This window comes from Manacus vitellinus, unplaced genomic scaffold, assembly GCF_001715985.3.
Source record: "Manacus vitellinus isolate BGI_N305 unplaced genomic scaffold, ASM171598v3 scaffold_13_pilon, whole genome shotgun sequence".
NCBI lineage: Eukaryota > Metazoa > Chordata > Aves > Passeriformes > Pipridae > Manacus > Manacus vitellinus.
In genome coordinates this window covers 1,585,085-1,598,750 of record NW_021938999.1, presented here as the reverse complement: position 1 = coordinate 1,598,750, position 13,666 = coordinate 1,585,085, and the positions used below count along the sequence as shown (strand labels likewise).

Here is a 13,666-nt window from a genome sequence, read left to right as displayed (position 1 = left end):
CTGGGGAGACCTTAGAGTAGCCTTCTAGTACATTAAGGGCTATAAAAAGGGCTTACAAAAAGGAGGGAGGGGAACTTTTTATATGGCAGGTAGTGACAGGACAAGGGGCAATGGTTTTAAACTGAAAGAGGTCAGGTTTAGATTAGATGTAAGGAAGAAAGTCTTTACTCAGAGGGTGGTGAAGCAGTGGAACAGGTTGCCCAGAGAGGCTGTAGATGCATCGTCTCTGAAAGTGTTGGAGGTCAGGTTGGATAGGGCCCTGAGCAACCTGGTCTAGTGAGTGGCATCCCTACCCATGGCAGGAGGGTTGGAACTACATGATCTTCAAGGCCCCTTCCAACTCAAACCATTCTATGATTCTGTGATTCTATAATGTTAGGCATGCACTTAAGAAGACTGCTTAGTATTTGTATAGCAAAGTGCATTTGTAGGGTTTTTAAAACTAGAGCCTGATAGAAAGAGACAAGTGTTATAAGGAATAACAACCTGGCCATTTCGCATTATGTTAATTTGTTTATTTTAAGGATCCAAGCTGGCTTTCATTTCAGGGTCACTCAAGTGATGTTTCTCATTCTGTGCCTTTGAGGATGTTTGCAGATATACCCGAATTGCAACACAATGCACAGTGTAGCAAGACTGACAGTGTTTGCTCCAGAGAGTTTTAGCACCAGAATAACCTATTGAAGTACTGTTCACAGACACAGTGCATATCCAGAGTAGAGCAGATAAACTGTTTGTGCTGTTAGTCTCTCACAGTCATGGTTATCATATTAGTACCTAGTATTTAAATTGAGAACAGTAACATTACATATATCCAAATATGGAAGGAAGTTAGATGTGTCTGATTTTTCAAACTTCCAGTTTCTCACCTCGACTGCCATATGTGAAGAAGCCAGAAAAAAAATGAGGGTCACAAACATTAGAAAGTAGTATAAATATTGTAAATAAATATTGTAAATTGCTGTTCTTCAACCAATATGCAATACAGGGAGAGATGAGTACTGTATATTTTGTGTTAAAAGTGTATATTTATTTGTAGAGTAGCAGCAGTTCCATAGCAACTAGCCAGCTTCTAATTATAAACATAAAATATGAAAAAATTACTTTCCTCCTAAAAGATAAGTTTTTCATGTTAGATGTTCTTTGTTAGTTCAGAACTATATCCTTTTTGCCTAGGAGTTTCAAAGATGCTTAATATGCTTTTAAATGAGCCTTGGTTTTTCTTTTATTGTCATTACTAATTTCTGAAAAATAGTTTTGTTTCCTTACATCACCAAAATATCCCATCCAACAACTGTTCACTGGTTTGTCATCATGAGTCTTGCTGAACAAGGTCTCTCTGTCAAGATTTGGTTTCCTTTTTCTGTTGAGCTCATTTCCCTTTTACTCTGATTACTTTGAGAGCATCAGTGGGATTCCCACATTCAAATATGCAAGGAAGGGACTGACTAAAGTATGTGTTCTCAAGAGAAATCAAAATGCTTTCTGAGCTTCCTGGGAGGCTGGAGTAATGGTACCAAAAAAAAAAAAAGCAGAAGAAAATTAAAAGAAGAGTCTCACTGGAAGAAAGAAAAACTTTCTACCTTGGTCAAGCAGGGTGCAAGAGGCAAGTTCCTAAATCTGCTACAATCAGATTTTAAAAAAAAAGTGAGAGGAGGGGGGGAATAAAAAAAAAAATTGGGGGGAACCCAAACAGAGCTTGTAATTTCGTATTACTAAACTAAAGAAATCTTGGTCCTGAGCCCTGTTTCAGAAGAAATATGAATGCTGAAGCAGACAGTTGTGTCTTATTCCTTTCTCACTTCTCCCTTCCTTGTGCATATACCTGTAGTTTAGGCTGTCAACATTTTGCACATTCCTGAGACAAAGTTGAAAACTTGACTTAGTGTTTCAGGCCCTGATGAGGAAGCAAAACACAGAAACTGGATGAAAGCCTGAGACATTTCCAGGAAGATGCCTAGATAAATGGTGCTGAGTATTAGAAGTGTAAGACACTGGTGGGGTGAAAGAGGTATGTGTCATGGGCTCTGCAAAGCAGGAACACATGAAGGAACACAGGGCTCAGGAGCATTACAGCAGAAATGCTCCTGAAACAGCAATGGGAGGATTTCTGGACAGGTCCTTGAATGGAAATGTGAAAGGGGACTGTAGGCTTCATTTGTTTGTACTGCCTGCTAACCCCATGGTTCCAACTGTGGATTTTTCACCCATGCTTAGTTTAATCTTAATTTCTTTCAATTATTTTAAACGGCAATTCCTAGGGGGAAAAAAAAGTGCAGAAGGAATAAATATAATGGCATCATGGTGATGCCCAAACCCAGTAGTATTCTTGAACCCCCCACAGTCACTTTTTCTTCATTCATAGCAGTGCTTTGAATGAAAAGGTGGAGACATTTTTCATGTTTCAGGGAAATAATACAAACTTCTTTGATGCCTTATACAGAAAAATTGCTGTCACAAAAAAACCAAAACAACAAAATCAAAACAAACAAACAAAAACACCAAAAAAAAAAAAAAAATCACACACACACACAAAAAAACCAACCCCCCAGAAAAACAGCCAGCAGCATTTTAATAGCTGTAAAATGTAATGGCATTTTAATAGCCAGGTTACAAGTGTACTTGAAAATTTTGTTCTATCTGAAGATGATATAATTTCTATTTCTACAGCTGGAGGCCAGCTAACTGACCATTTCTTCCAGCTGAATCTAAATGGCACTACCATAGAAGCACATTTCAATAACACAGAAATCTCTGTTGATTCAGAAAAAAAATGACACTACACACATGCACCAAAAACAAACAAACAAACAAATAACAACAACAACAACAAAACCATCTTTGCATCTGAATTCTAAGGTAAATTAAGAAACCACATCCTTGTGGTGCTGGATAATGTGTCACAGAAAGGCACTAGCTATCACCATGAAGCCATGTGGAGCTGACAGTGGGATGGGAAAGCTCTTGTGAGAAAGCTTTCTCTTCTCTCAGGTTTCCCAGCTTCTGTTCCTTAATTTTCCTGGTCACTGACACAGTTTTTCTTAAAGGGAATCTGACTGGAAGTGCCTCACAGACTAGTGCACATCTATGACCAGTGCAATCTAGAAAAGTCAAGTCACTGGAGAGATTAGTTTCTCTCAGAAAAGTGGTGGGAGGGCAGTACATCACTAGTCATCAAGTTCTGGTCTCCTTCCTTTAGAAGAAATTAATATTTTAACCAGTTCATAAATTGTCCATGTCAGGAATCCGAACTGTTAATCTGGGAAGAGAGAGCAAACAAAATTTCTACATGTTGATACACTGAATTTTTTGTTTACATCTACCTACAGTTACTTCAGTCTTCAAAGGTTTCTCAGGCTCTCTTAATCAAAAGGGTACCTAAAGCTGAGGGAAAAGCATAAACATCTTACGCAAAGTTGCTTCATTTTTGCTTTAGTTTGCAACTAAATATTTTCATTTCTGAAAAAAATATATTTTGAATGTTAATTAGGTCTTTTGATTTCACATTTTGCTGTTCCTGTGTATACATACCTTCTGATGTATCATGGTGGCCCACAGGCCAAGAAATCCTTCCCCGGATTCGTGGAGGGTTTTATTCAATGTTACCAAGGCTTTCCAGCCTTCAGAAGAGTGTATGAACTCATCATTGCTCAGGTAAAAATCCTCATTTAAGTGGGTGATGTCTATACCTAAACTTTAAATACAGCTATGCCTTCTAAACTTCGGAGTATTTTCAAAGATGCTACAAATGACACTTGTTTTCCTCAACATTCAACAAAGGAAGTCAGTATGATTATTCATATTTTACAAAGAGGGAAATAAATTATGAAACTTCAGTCAGGACTTTTTTTCCAACTTTTGCTGTTTGTGTTTTTAAGGAAAAACTTATGCATTCTTTCACCATTTAACCTTTTTTTTAAACGGTCTATAAGTTCCTTGGCACACTACTAGTGCTAGCTGTCAAAGTCTTGAAACAATAGAATAGATTGCCTTTTAATAAAAACTATGCATTTTAGCACTTAAATTTTAACATGCTCATGTTATTTCTTATTTTAGCTCATTATTATTTTCTCAGTTTAGCTTATGCTGCATTTGGAGTTCAGTGTCTTCAGTGAGAAGTTTACTTTTTGTTATTGTTTGTGGTAGGGCAAGTAAAGCTGAAGGAAATAAAAATATCCCATTGTCATCTGAGTGACTAAATTCCTGATCAATAGCATGAAAAAGGCTCCCATTGGAAGATAAAATGCAGTTCCTAGAAAAGCTGTCATATTATTCTGCCATATTTGGCACAAAAAGCATTTTGAGGGTGTCCATTTATCAAGAGCAGTCAAAGTATAGAAACTCAACAGGGTCTTATGTCCTAGACGTTAGGGATACCAGCCCTACAAGGACTAAACCATTGTGTATTGCTATGTATTGAGCCTCCTTCCAGGTGGCAAACAGCTGCACCTTTTTATAAAACTTCAAAAATAAATCTGAAGTGCTTGCTTTCAGCCGATAAGTGTTATATTTAATTGAACCGTTCTGCAAATGTTATAGCTCAGGCACCCAGAAAGACAGTGAATATTTAATATATTTGTTTTGTATTTCCACTGGTCAACAGAATAATGAAATTCCTGAACTACTTCTCTTTAACTTGCCTGAAGAAAGCACGGTATGTTGCTAAATCGCTTTTCACTGGCCCTGCCGAGAAACAACTTTAATCCTTGTTAGAAAATTGCAGAGTCTGGGCCTGACAAAGAGCTCATGCCTGGTGCATTGTGAGCGCTGGGAGCGGGGAGAGGGGAGCCCTTTACAGCTGCGTGCCACCAGCCTGCCTGAGCTGGACTATTTAGGCGAGGAGGTTTGTCAATTCCTCCCGACAATAGAGCGAGTTTTTCAGCGCCTGTAGCTGCGCCGAGCCCCGTTGGGGATCAATGCTGGCCATTCAAGCTGCACCCTCTTTCATTGCTTTGGTTTGTTAATTTAAGACTAAAGGTCCGCTGAGGGGGTTTAGGGTGTTTAAGAAAGCTGATGAACTGTTTAAGAAATCTGATGAACTGAGAGCGTTTATAGCCCTGGTGTGGCAACTATTGGCACTGAGGGAGCTGTGTCCTTGTTGACCCTCTTGTTATTAAAAATGCACAAGTGCTGCGCTTCTCAATATTTCAACACTCTTTCATTGTCAATACCACCTTCTGAGCCCTTCAGCTTGTTGCTTGCTCTAAAGATCTTCTTAGATTGGGTTTGAAAACTTCACCTTAAACACTAGATTAGACTGATGTTCTGTTTTCCGTGCTCCTGTTGATTTGTTGAACCTTCCCAGGGCTGGAAAGCAAGTAGCAGCTTGATGGGGAGACGGGCTGCTAATATGATTTACCAGTGTACAGTCATGCACAATAAGTGTGAATAAATACAAGGGTCTCACAGAGTCAACCCTAGCCTTTCCTTTTCTCTTACTTTTTACTTTAAAAGAGTATCTCAGGAAAATGAAGTGAGTAATGCATGCCCTTACAGGAGCTGGATGAGCTATGAATAAGAAGAGAAGGGGAAATAGCGAGCCAAACGTTTTTGTTAATGTGGTTGGCTGCTGTTACGTGTCAATTTGAAAAAAATGTATAATAAACACTTACTGCTTTACTCTTACATAGAAGACAGCAAAGAATGTGGCAGTAGTACCATATAATGAACATCAGCAAGAGGCGTATTGTCCTTTCACTTCTATTGTTACTAGTGGGAAATTAACTTTTTCTTAAAACCAGTTAGAAGGGATTGTTGTTGTTGTTGTTGTTTTTAACTGTGTGATCTCAGGACAATTATCTAATCACTGAAGTTTCTGAGCTTGCAAGAGATTCCCATAAGTCTTAAGTAGATCCATCCCTGCCTCTATAATGTGCTCATGGTTGACAAAATGCGTGGCCTTGGATTCTACCTCTGAGAGGAATTTGCAGTGCTGTGCTTCTTAAAAGACTCCAAAAGAAGCGATAGGAAAATATTTACTCTTCATGTTATAAAGTCCAAATTTATATTTATGCAGCTTCAGCCAATACCAAGTCCTCAAAACTAATGGGTATAAGACCAACACTTACCAGGAATCCTACCCACAAGTACCTCTGGAGGGACTCTAAAAATATACTGGATGTGATTTTTATTAAAAATACTGTGACAAATCAAAATAATAATACATTTTTTTCTAATAAAATAGCAGTCATGTTTTTTCTGGACAAAGTATGTTGACGGAAGAGCAAGTACTGTGGTATCATTTCACAGTCACCACATGAAACATTTCTATCGAAAGTTTAATGCATCAAAACTAGGCAGGAAAACATATTATATTGTTTTCATTCATAAATTTGAGTAGGAACATAAATTTCCTCCAATGTTTTAGCTTTGTTTTCAGTGCATGTAAGACTATCACAGGTATGTAGGGAGAATCTAAGTTTTACTGCATCTATCTTAGTTAACTTATTTGGCTGTGCTTCAAAACACATGTTTTGCCAGAAAACTGGAATGGTCTGTTCTCAGTGATCTGGCACTGTTCAGTGTTGTTGCACGGAAAATTGATCTCAGAATTTTCGATCCTGTCTGTACTTTGTGTAAGCAAGTTTGAGCCCCTTCTGATTTCTATTTGATACGAACAGAATACATCACAGATGTGTTACTGGATTTTTTTTATGGAAGAATATCAGTTTTGAGAAAGCTCTGCTACTAAAAAAATTCTCTCTACAAGGATTATGTTTAAGATTAGCAACTGCAGAGTCCGAGTGACAATATAATAATTGGCCTCATCTTATTGCATCTGGGTAGAATGCTTGACATAGGAATTATTATGTTTATTTAGATCAATAGAGTTACCCAAGTGAATAAGCTCAACTGTATTTTATTTTCTAGACATCTGTATACGTACAACACCTGTCATATAGTTTACAGTTTCCACTTAGTAACAACTCTGTCACATTAAAAATATTTTGCAGGTATTTACAAAGGAAATCAATACCAGCATGTATGTTTGGGGTGAAATAATGTAAATAGTAGAAGAATGTCATTCAGTGATTTAAAAAACAGTATTTTATGGATATCAAATCAGTCCCACATTTTACTGAATAAATAAAACTACTTTTATGAAATGTGTATCTATCTGCCTTTTGTGTGGTGTGTTTGTTCACTTCTGTAAAACAGTAAATAGAAGAAACTCTAAAAAAATAAAAGTAATTTATTTCCAATGATTTATAATTAAAATACAATTTAACACATTCAAAAAATTAGATTGAAGCCATTATTATATGAAAATCTAGTTTCAAACTTACCTTAAAACTGGCAGTTACAATGTGATGAGACTGTTTCCTATAAGGAAAAATATTTATATTTATTTACTGTATGTCTTTAAGGTTTTTTACAAAGAGCTTACATTTTTATGGAAGAATTCTATTTCTTTCTTCTGTTACATCTAGTAGCCAGTAATTTATCTTCATTTTTTAGTATGTATTTTATTTTGTTTGTTAATGGAGAGGTGGCTAATAAGACATGTTAGATATGTACTCTGAATTACTTTCATGAAATATACCTTGGCTAACATGCTGCATTTTAAAATATACACACGATTTCCTCTCTTTGCATATCTCTGTATTTTGCAAAGATATAGGAAATTACATTAGAAAAGAATTTAAGCCTCTTCCCTGTGGGGAAAGAGAATGGAAACAGCAATGACACAAACTCTTTTAATCTCTCACTGCTAAAATGAAAAAAGAAATCCCTTCTTTTTTACAGTTTGACTAAATGACATCTGGTTGGTATTTTACAGGAGGGGGAGGAAAAATGCTACAACTATATTTAGTAAAATCTCTTTTAATCCAGTTAATGTGAAAGAGCTATTATAGTAGCTATTTGGAACTGAGCATTTTTTACAGTAACATAGACACCAACAGCAAACAGCTTATTCTTAACCCATCCATTTGTGATGAGTGAAAACATACCCCTGCCTTAGACATAAAAAGGAAATAAGGTAGACTGTAATTATAATTAATAGTTAATGTAAAACAAAACCTTAACATGGTTATTTTGGGAGGGGTGGAGTGGTATTTTGATCTTACTTAAAAACAGTTTCCAGGGATTCTGATTTTTTATTTAATAATGAAGTGAACTAAAAGAAAAAAAAAAAAGCCAAGACAGATTCCATATTCTCTGATGATGTTTTCCTGTTTGGATTGAAAAATCTAGTTATTGTAAATTCTCTCTCAAGATACCCTACCTGTTTTTATCCTTGCTGGTTTAGCTGTCAGTTCTCTCATGTAATTGTATCTTTAATATCCATTCTCACTGACAGATAACAAAGTGCATAATGCTATTTTGCTTGAACATGTTGTAACTGAAAGATAAAATGGCAGGTGCTAATTCATGTAAAGAACAGTCTAGGTCAAGTTATTTGATTTTCTACTGACCCATGCGATTCTCATAACAGGAAATTATATCATTGTTGACTTCAAGTGCTGATCTGTGATCATTTCAAAGTGTTTCATTACCTCTCATTACCAAATCTGTTAAATGAATACTGCAGGGTTATTTTGTGGTGTTTGTTGTTATTGTTTTTTTTATCCTCCCTTTCAGCAATGGTATAGCAACTCCATGAAAGTCATATCCGTGTGGCTGGCTGACAGATTAGACCTTCAGCTTCACATCTACCAGCTGAAGACTCTCATCAAGATAGTGAAGGTAAATAAAATGTGTTTGCATTAGGCTGCATAGTAAAGAGAGAAAAGTAATAAAGTAATAACATGAATAAGTATAGGTCACCCTAAAAGTTAGAAAATGTGGAATAAAGTTGTGAACTTATGTAGTTTTAAATTGGGATTTTTTTTTCCCGCAGTTGTAGCAAATTCCAGAAGAAAAATAACTTATTAAACCCCCTGATGTTAGTTATTTGTGCACGAGTATTTGTTGTCCATTCTGGACTCAGGGACAATTAAGATTGTTCCAAGGAATTTTAACAGGTTACTTCTAGCTATACAGCAATGCTGTATGATTATTCTTACTAAATTATTCTTTGTCTTGTTACTGATTTTTTTTGTTTTACCTTAGTAATTCCAATAGTGTTCTTTCTCTGTTTCCCCCCTTTTCCTAAAAAACAAACTATTTTCTTTTTTATATGCATCTGATTACTAGGTTTAATTGAAAACATTCAATGTATTCTGTGTATTAGATAACATTTTCTAATTTTTTGTACTCAGGAATCAGTACTCAGCATCAATAGAAATACCAATCCCTCCAGTTCAGTCCTCAGTCATTTACACTGGTCAATGTCAAATCCTTCCAAGCAAAGTGCAATATTCCTTGCAATAGGGCAATTATGGGTTAACCTACCATAAAAGAAAGTTTCCTCCTAGCTCCTTTTCAGATCTTAGTCAATACCTTTAGGCAAGAAACAGAAAACTATTTCAGATTTTTTTCCTTTTAATTCTGTCTTGTTTAGCTTTGGACATTCTTGTTATCTGTATAAATGTGGAATAAGAAGCACCTGTTGTCAGTGGTGACCTTGATTGTTTCAAAATATTTTCTCACAAAGTTCATGCAAGACTATAAATTCAGAAGCATTTTTACTCATATACACCAGAATTGCAACTGCAGCTTTCAGGATTCACTAGCAAAAAGGAGCAGAACAGAGAGAAATGCAAGAAAACAGTCATAATAATGATAGCATCATAGTTCCCTGAACCACCCAGGCTGACCTTAGCTATTTTTGACCTTAACTGATTTCTCTGTCAAACAGGATTTAGCTCTTCACTATATTATGTGCCCAAATGGCAAAAGCAGTTTGCTATTGCTTGTTGAAATTAATGGCTCTTATGAAAAGTTTAAAGATATTCTCAAGTGAATCATAGAATAATTTGGGTTGGAAGGAACCTTAAAAATAATCTAGTTCCAACCCTCCTGCCACAGACAGGGACACCTTCCACTAGACCAGGCTACTTAGAGCTCCATCCAGCTGGCCTTGAACACTTCCAGGGATGAGGCATCCACAACTTCTCTGAGCAATCTGTTCCAGTGCCTCACCACCCTCATAGGGAAGGATTTCTTCCTAATCTAAACCTGTTCTCTTTCAATTTGAATCCATTCCCCCCTGTCCTATCACTACATGCCCTTGTAAAAAGTCCCTCTCCAAGGTAGTTATCATCTCTTGGAGAAAAACATAGGTGTTAGAGGATCTAAAACCTGTGCCCAGTGAGATCTAAGAATGGGCAGGCTAAATTAGACCAGTGAAATATCAGCAGGGAGATGAAAAGAAGATCTTTCAAAACTGAAGTTCAGGTGAATGAGCAGCACTGCCAGCCCACCTTCCCTGTGCCACATGGCACACTGGTTATCCTTGTTCAAAAGCAGAAAGCCTCCAGTGGAGGTGGTAACATTCTGCTTATGGCAGTGACCTTTCTGTGTCCATATGCTCTGCATGTAAATTTCAAGTGTGTTATTCCAGGGCACCTTTTTTGGATACCAGAGACTGAAGCAGTTGAAGTCATTTTTATTTGTTCCGGAAAACAAAAAAATTTGTGCACCTGGGTTTTGGTGGGTGGAGAAGACAGAACCAGTAAAACAGGAACTCAGCAGACAGGAGCCTGCGAAGAAACAATGGTTTAAGTAGAGTATCATAAGAAACTTTCCCTGCTGCAGCCCATCTGGAGAGAGACATGTGGGGAGGCACAGTTCTTCCAAACTCTTGTGTGCATAAGGGCACTTTTCTGTTTGCTTTTGGGGAAAAAAAAAAAAAGGAATAAAAAACAACCAACCAACCAAACAAAACCAAAACCAAAAAAACAACAACAATAAAAAAATACTGGGAGGCTGTATTGCCCCAGTCATCTCTTGAAGAAAAAAAAAAAAAAGAAAAAAAAAGAAAAAAAAAAGTAGGAGGTTGTTTTTAAGGGACATAGGATGAGTAAGTGAAATACATTTCTTTAGTGTTTGGCTGCAACAAAGGTAGTGACATTATTAAGAAAGACTAGAAGATGTGTTGTTCCCTTTATTCTCTTTAAAATCTTATGATGGCATTAAGGCTTTGTTAAATGTCCAAGACACGTACAGAGGGATATGACTAAAGAAGGGTCAAGGACCAAGAAAGTTAGGGAGAAATGAAAAATTAAGCTTGGAAGTGAACATTATTATCCTGCAAAACTGTGTCAAGAGAAGAGCAATGTCTGAACCCCAGAGTGCTGGTCTTAGAATGGGAAGAATACAAGGTAAAACTGAAAGAAATTGCTGTAGGACCTGTTAACAGCATAAAAGCAAACTGAATGCACAGTGTTATAAAAAGGGAATGCAGTGGTGACACTTGAAAAAGACCAGATGGGGTATGGGCAGGAGTGTGTGAGCAAAACATAAGCTGTGTCCGTTGACTCTGATGTTGACCTGTGAAAGCCAAATAAATCTCAGTTGCAGTGATTCCAACAAGGTTTAAATAATCATTGTAGATAGTGGCAGAAAAAAATCTCCCAGATGAATGTTACCCATTTTAAGATGTGTCTTTTGCAGTTCTTTGAAGTATTGAGTGAAACAGATCAACTCTTTTCTTTCTCTAAGGGTTGTGCATGGTCTCCTCCTCAGGCAAAGGAATGGGCCTGATAGCCCTCAATTATCTTCCATTTTCTTTTCCCCATATTCTGTCATAAACATTTGGAATTTGTAGTGATAGTGTACACAAAATAAGAAACTAGCTAGATCAACTTGTCTTTCTTAAGCTTTTTAGGGTAACATCGGGAAAGATTATTTCAGATGTGTTACAACTTAAAAATAAAGAAGGTAGGTGACTTTCCATATGCTTATGTGAACACAGCATTGATGAATTAAACAAGTTCACTCAGAATTCTTACATGGTGGAAAGTCAAAGAAGAAAGTCATATCTGCTGGTTCACAGGAAGGATAGATACCAGGGAAACAAAACCATCTCAAGTGGAAAAAAAAAAAAAGTAGATGTGAGTAAAAATTTAGAGGAAACTTAGAATGTAAAGTAACTGAATAAAGTAGTCAGGTGAGAAACACTGACATTTTAAAATGTAGATCATAATCTAAACTTTGATTTTCCACATTTGGCATATAAATGGAAAGATAAGTATAAGTAAAAATTACATTGTGGAGAAAAATTCAGGCATTTAGTGCTTTCTGTGAAATGACAGAACTACCTGTAGCCAAATTCACATTTCAATATGTATTTAGAAGAATTCTTTGCTGGTTTCTTACTGAATAAATGAGACAAATGGAAGTTACTGAGAAATCAGCAGTTATAGTATGCTGTAACACAAAACACAATCTCTTAAAGGAATGACCATCAAATTAGAATCTCTCAGGTTTATAGAAATCTCATGCAACCCAAAAACTAAGACTGCAAAATCTTTACCAAGATGATAGGTCCCTAACTGCAGAAGGAATGAAGCTGTGCCACTGACACGCTAGAAATGGCCAATATACAGTAAAAAACTGCTCAAACTTGCTGAAGTCCAATTCAGGATGTTTTATTTTTGCCACAGAAATCCTACCGAGACTTCAGGTTACAAGGCGTGATGGAGGGAACGCTGAACAGTAAAACCTACGATACCATTCACAGCCGTCTGACTGTAGAGGAAGCCACAGTCTCAGTCACGGATGCAGGAGGACTTCAGGGCATTACTATGAAAGACAGTGATGAGGAGGAAGGATGATATTATCTCACAAAGCATTTGGAATTGGGGGTGATGGTCTGAGGGTGGGGTTTATCTTTGGCTCGGGGTTTTTTTGGTAGCTTGTCCTTGTAGTTGCATTTATAGTTTTCCCTTATGATATCAGTGCAGAAATGTAATTTGCTCCACTAAAAAAGAAAGTAAGATTATCAGAGGAAAAGTGCCAAGGACTTTTTGATAATAATGGTTGTAGAATATTTTTATGTATAGCTTTGCTTAGGGCTGCAAAAATACTGGCATGGAGTTTGAGTTCCACTTGTGATTATGTTTCTTCCACTTTTGTTTGTTACCATTCGTTCTTGTATCTCCATCTGATATTGACGTCCTGTGCAAAAACAAAATGTGTGTCTCACAAAACACAACTTTACAGGAAATCTTCCTTGGAATAAGTCAATGCCCTAGGTGAAAAAAAATATTGTATTTTCAGAATTACTTTGTTAGCTTTATTTTGTGCTTAATTTTACATTACTTTGTGATGTGCATTAAAAATTTTAATCTTGTTTCTTTGTATATTGAGGTTGGTATATAAGTAGTAGGACTTCAAGGGCAGTCAAACACATCCAAACTGCTTAGGAGTATCGTGTCTATTCAATTTGCAAGTTTAAAGATATCTCATCCTGTTGGATGTCAGTAAGCTTGCTATCAATGTTTGTATTTCTGTGAAAATTTTCAGGCAATAAGAACACATTTTGTCGTGACCATTTCTGTATCTACCCAAGTTTGTATAGAATTCAACAATTAAAAGATGTTTTCAATATTTCAAACCATTTGAACCATTGTATGATTCCTCATGAGAGCAAGTTTTTTGAAAGATTATTCTATTTAGTTTATTTTGTGATTTATAGCAAATGTTTCATTTATAGAGCAGATATATATAACAAGTAAATACTGAAGGACACAATACCTTGATAAAGGAAAAAAGCAAACAAAAACACCTCACCAGCAGATGAACACAGGACCCATTGCCTGTTTTTTGATGCCCTCAG

General features: G+C 36.5%; 1 protein-coding gene across 1 annotated transcript in view; it reads left to right on the top strand.

Moving 5' to 3' along the window:
- The window catches only part of CADPS2 (calcium dependent secretion activator 2), a 289,954-nt gene extending 276,509 nt beyond the window's left edge, over positions 1-13,445 (top strand). Inside the window, 2 exon segments of the mRNA XM_018067963.2 lie at positions 8,584-8,688; positions 12,492-13,445. Of these exon segments, the coding sequence (XP_017923452.2) occupies positions 8,584-8,688; positions 12,492-12,662 (276 nt within the window). The 3' untranslated portion in view covers positions 12,663-13,445.
- Positions 13,446-13,666: the final 221 nt, after the last annotated feature.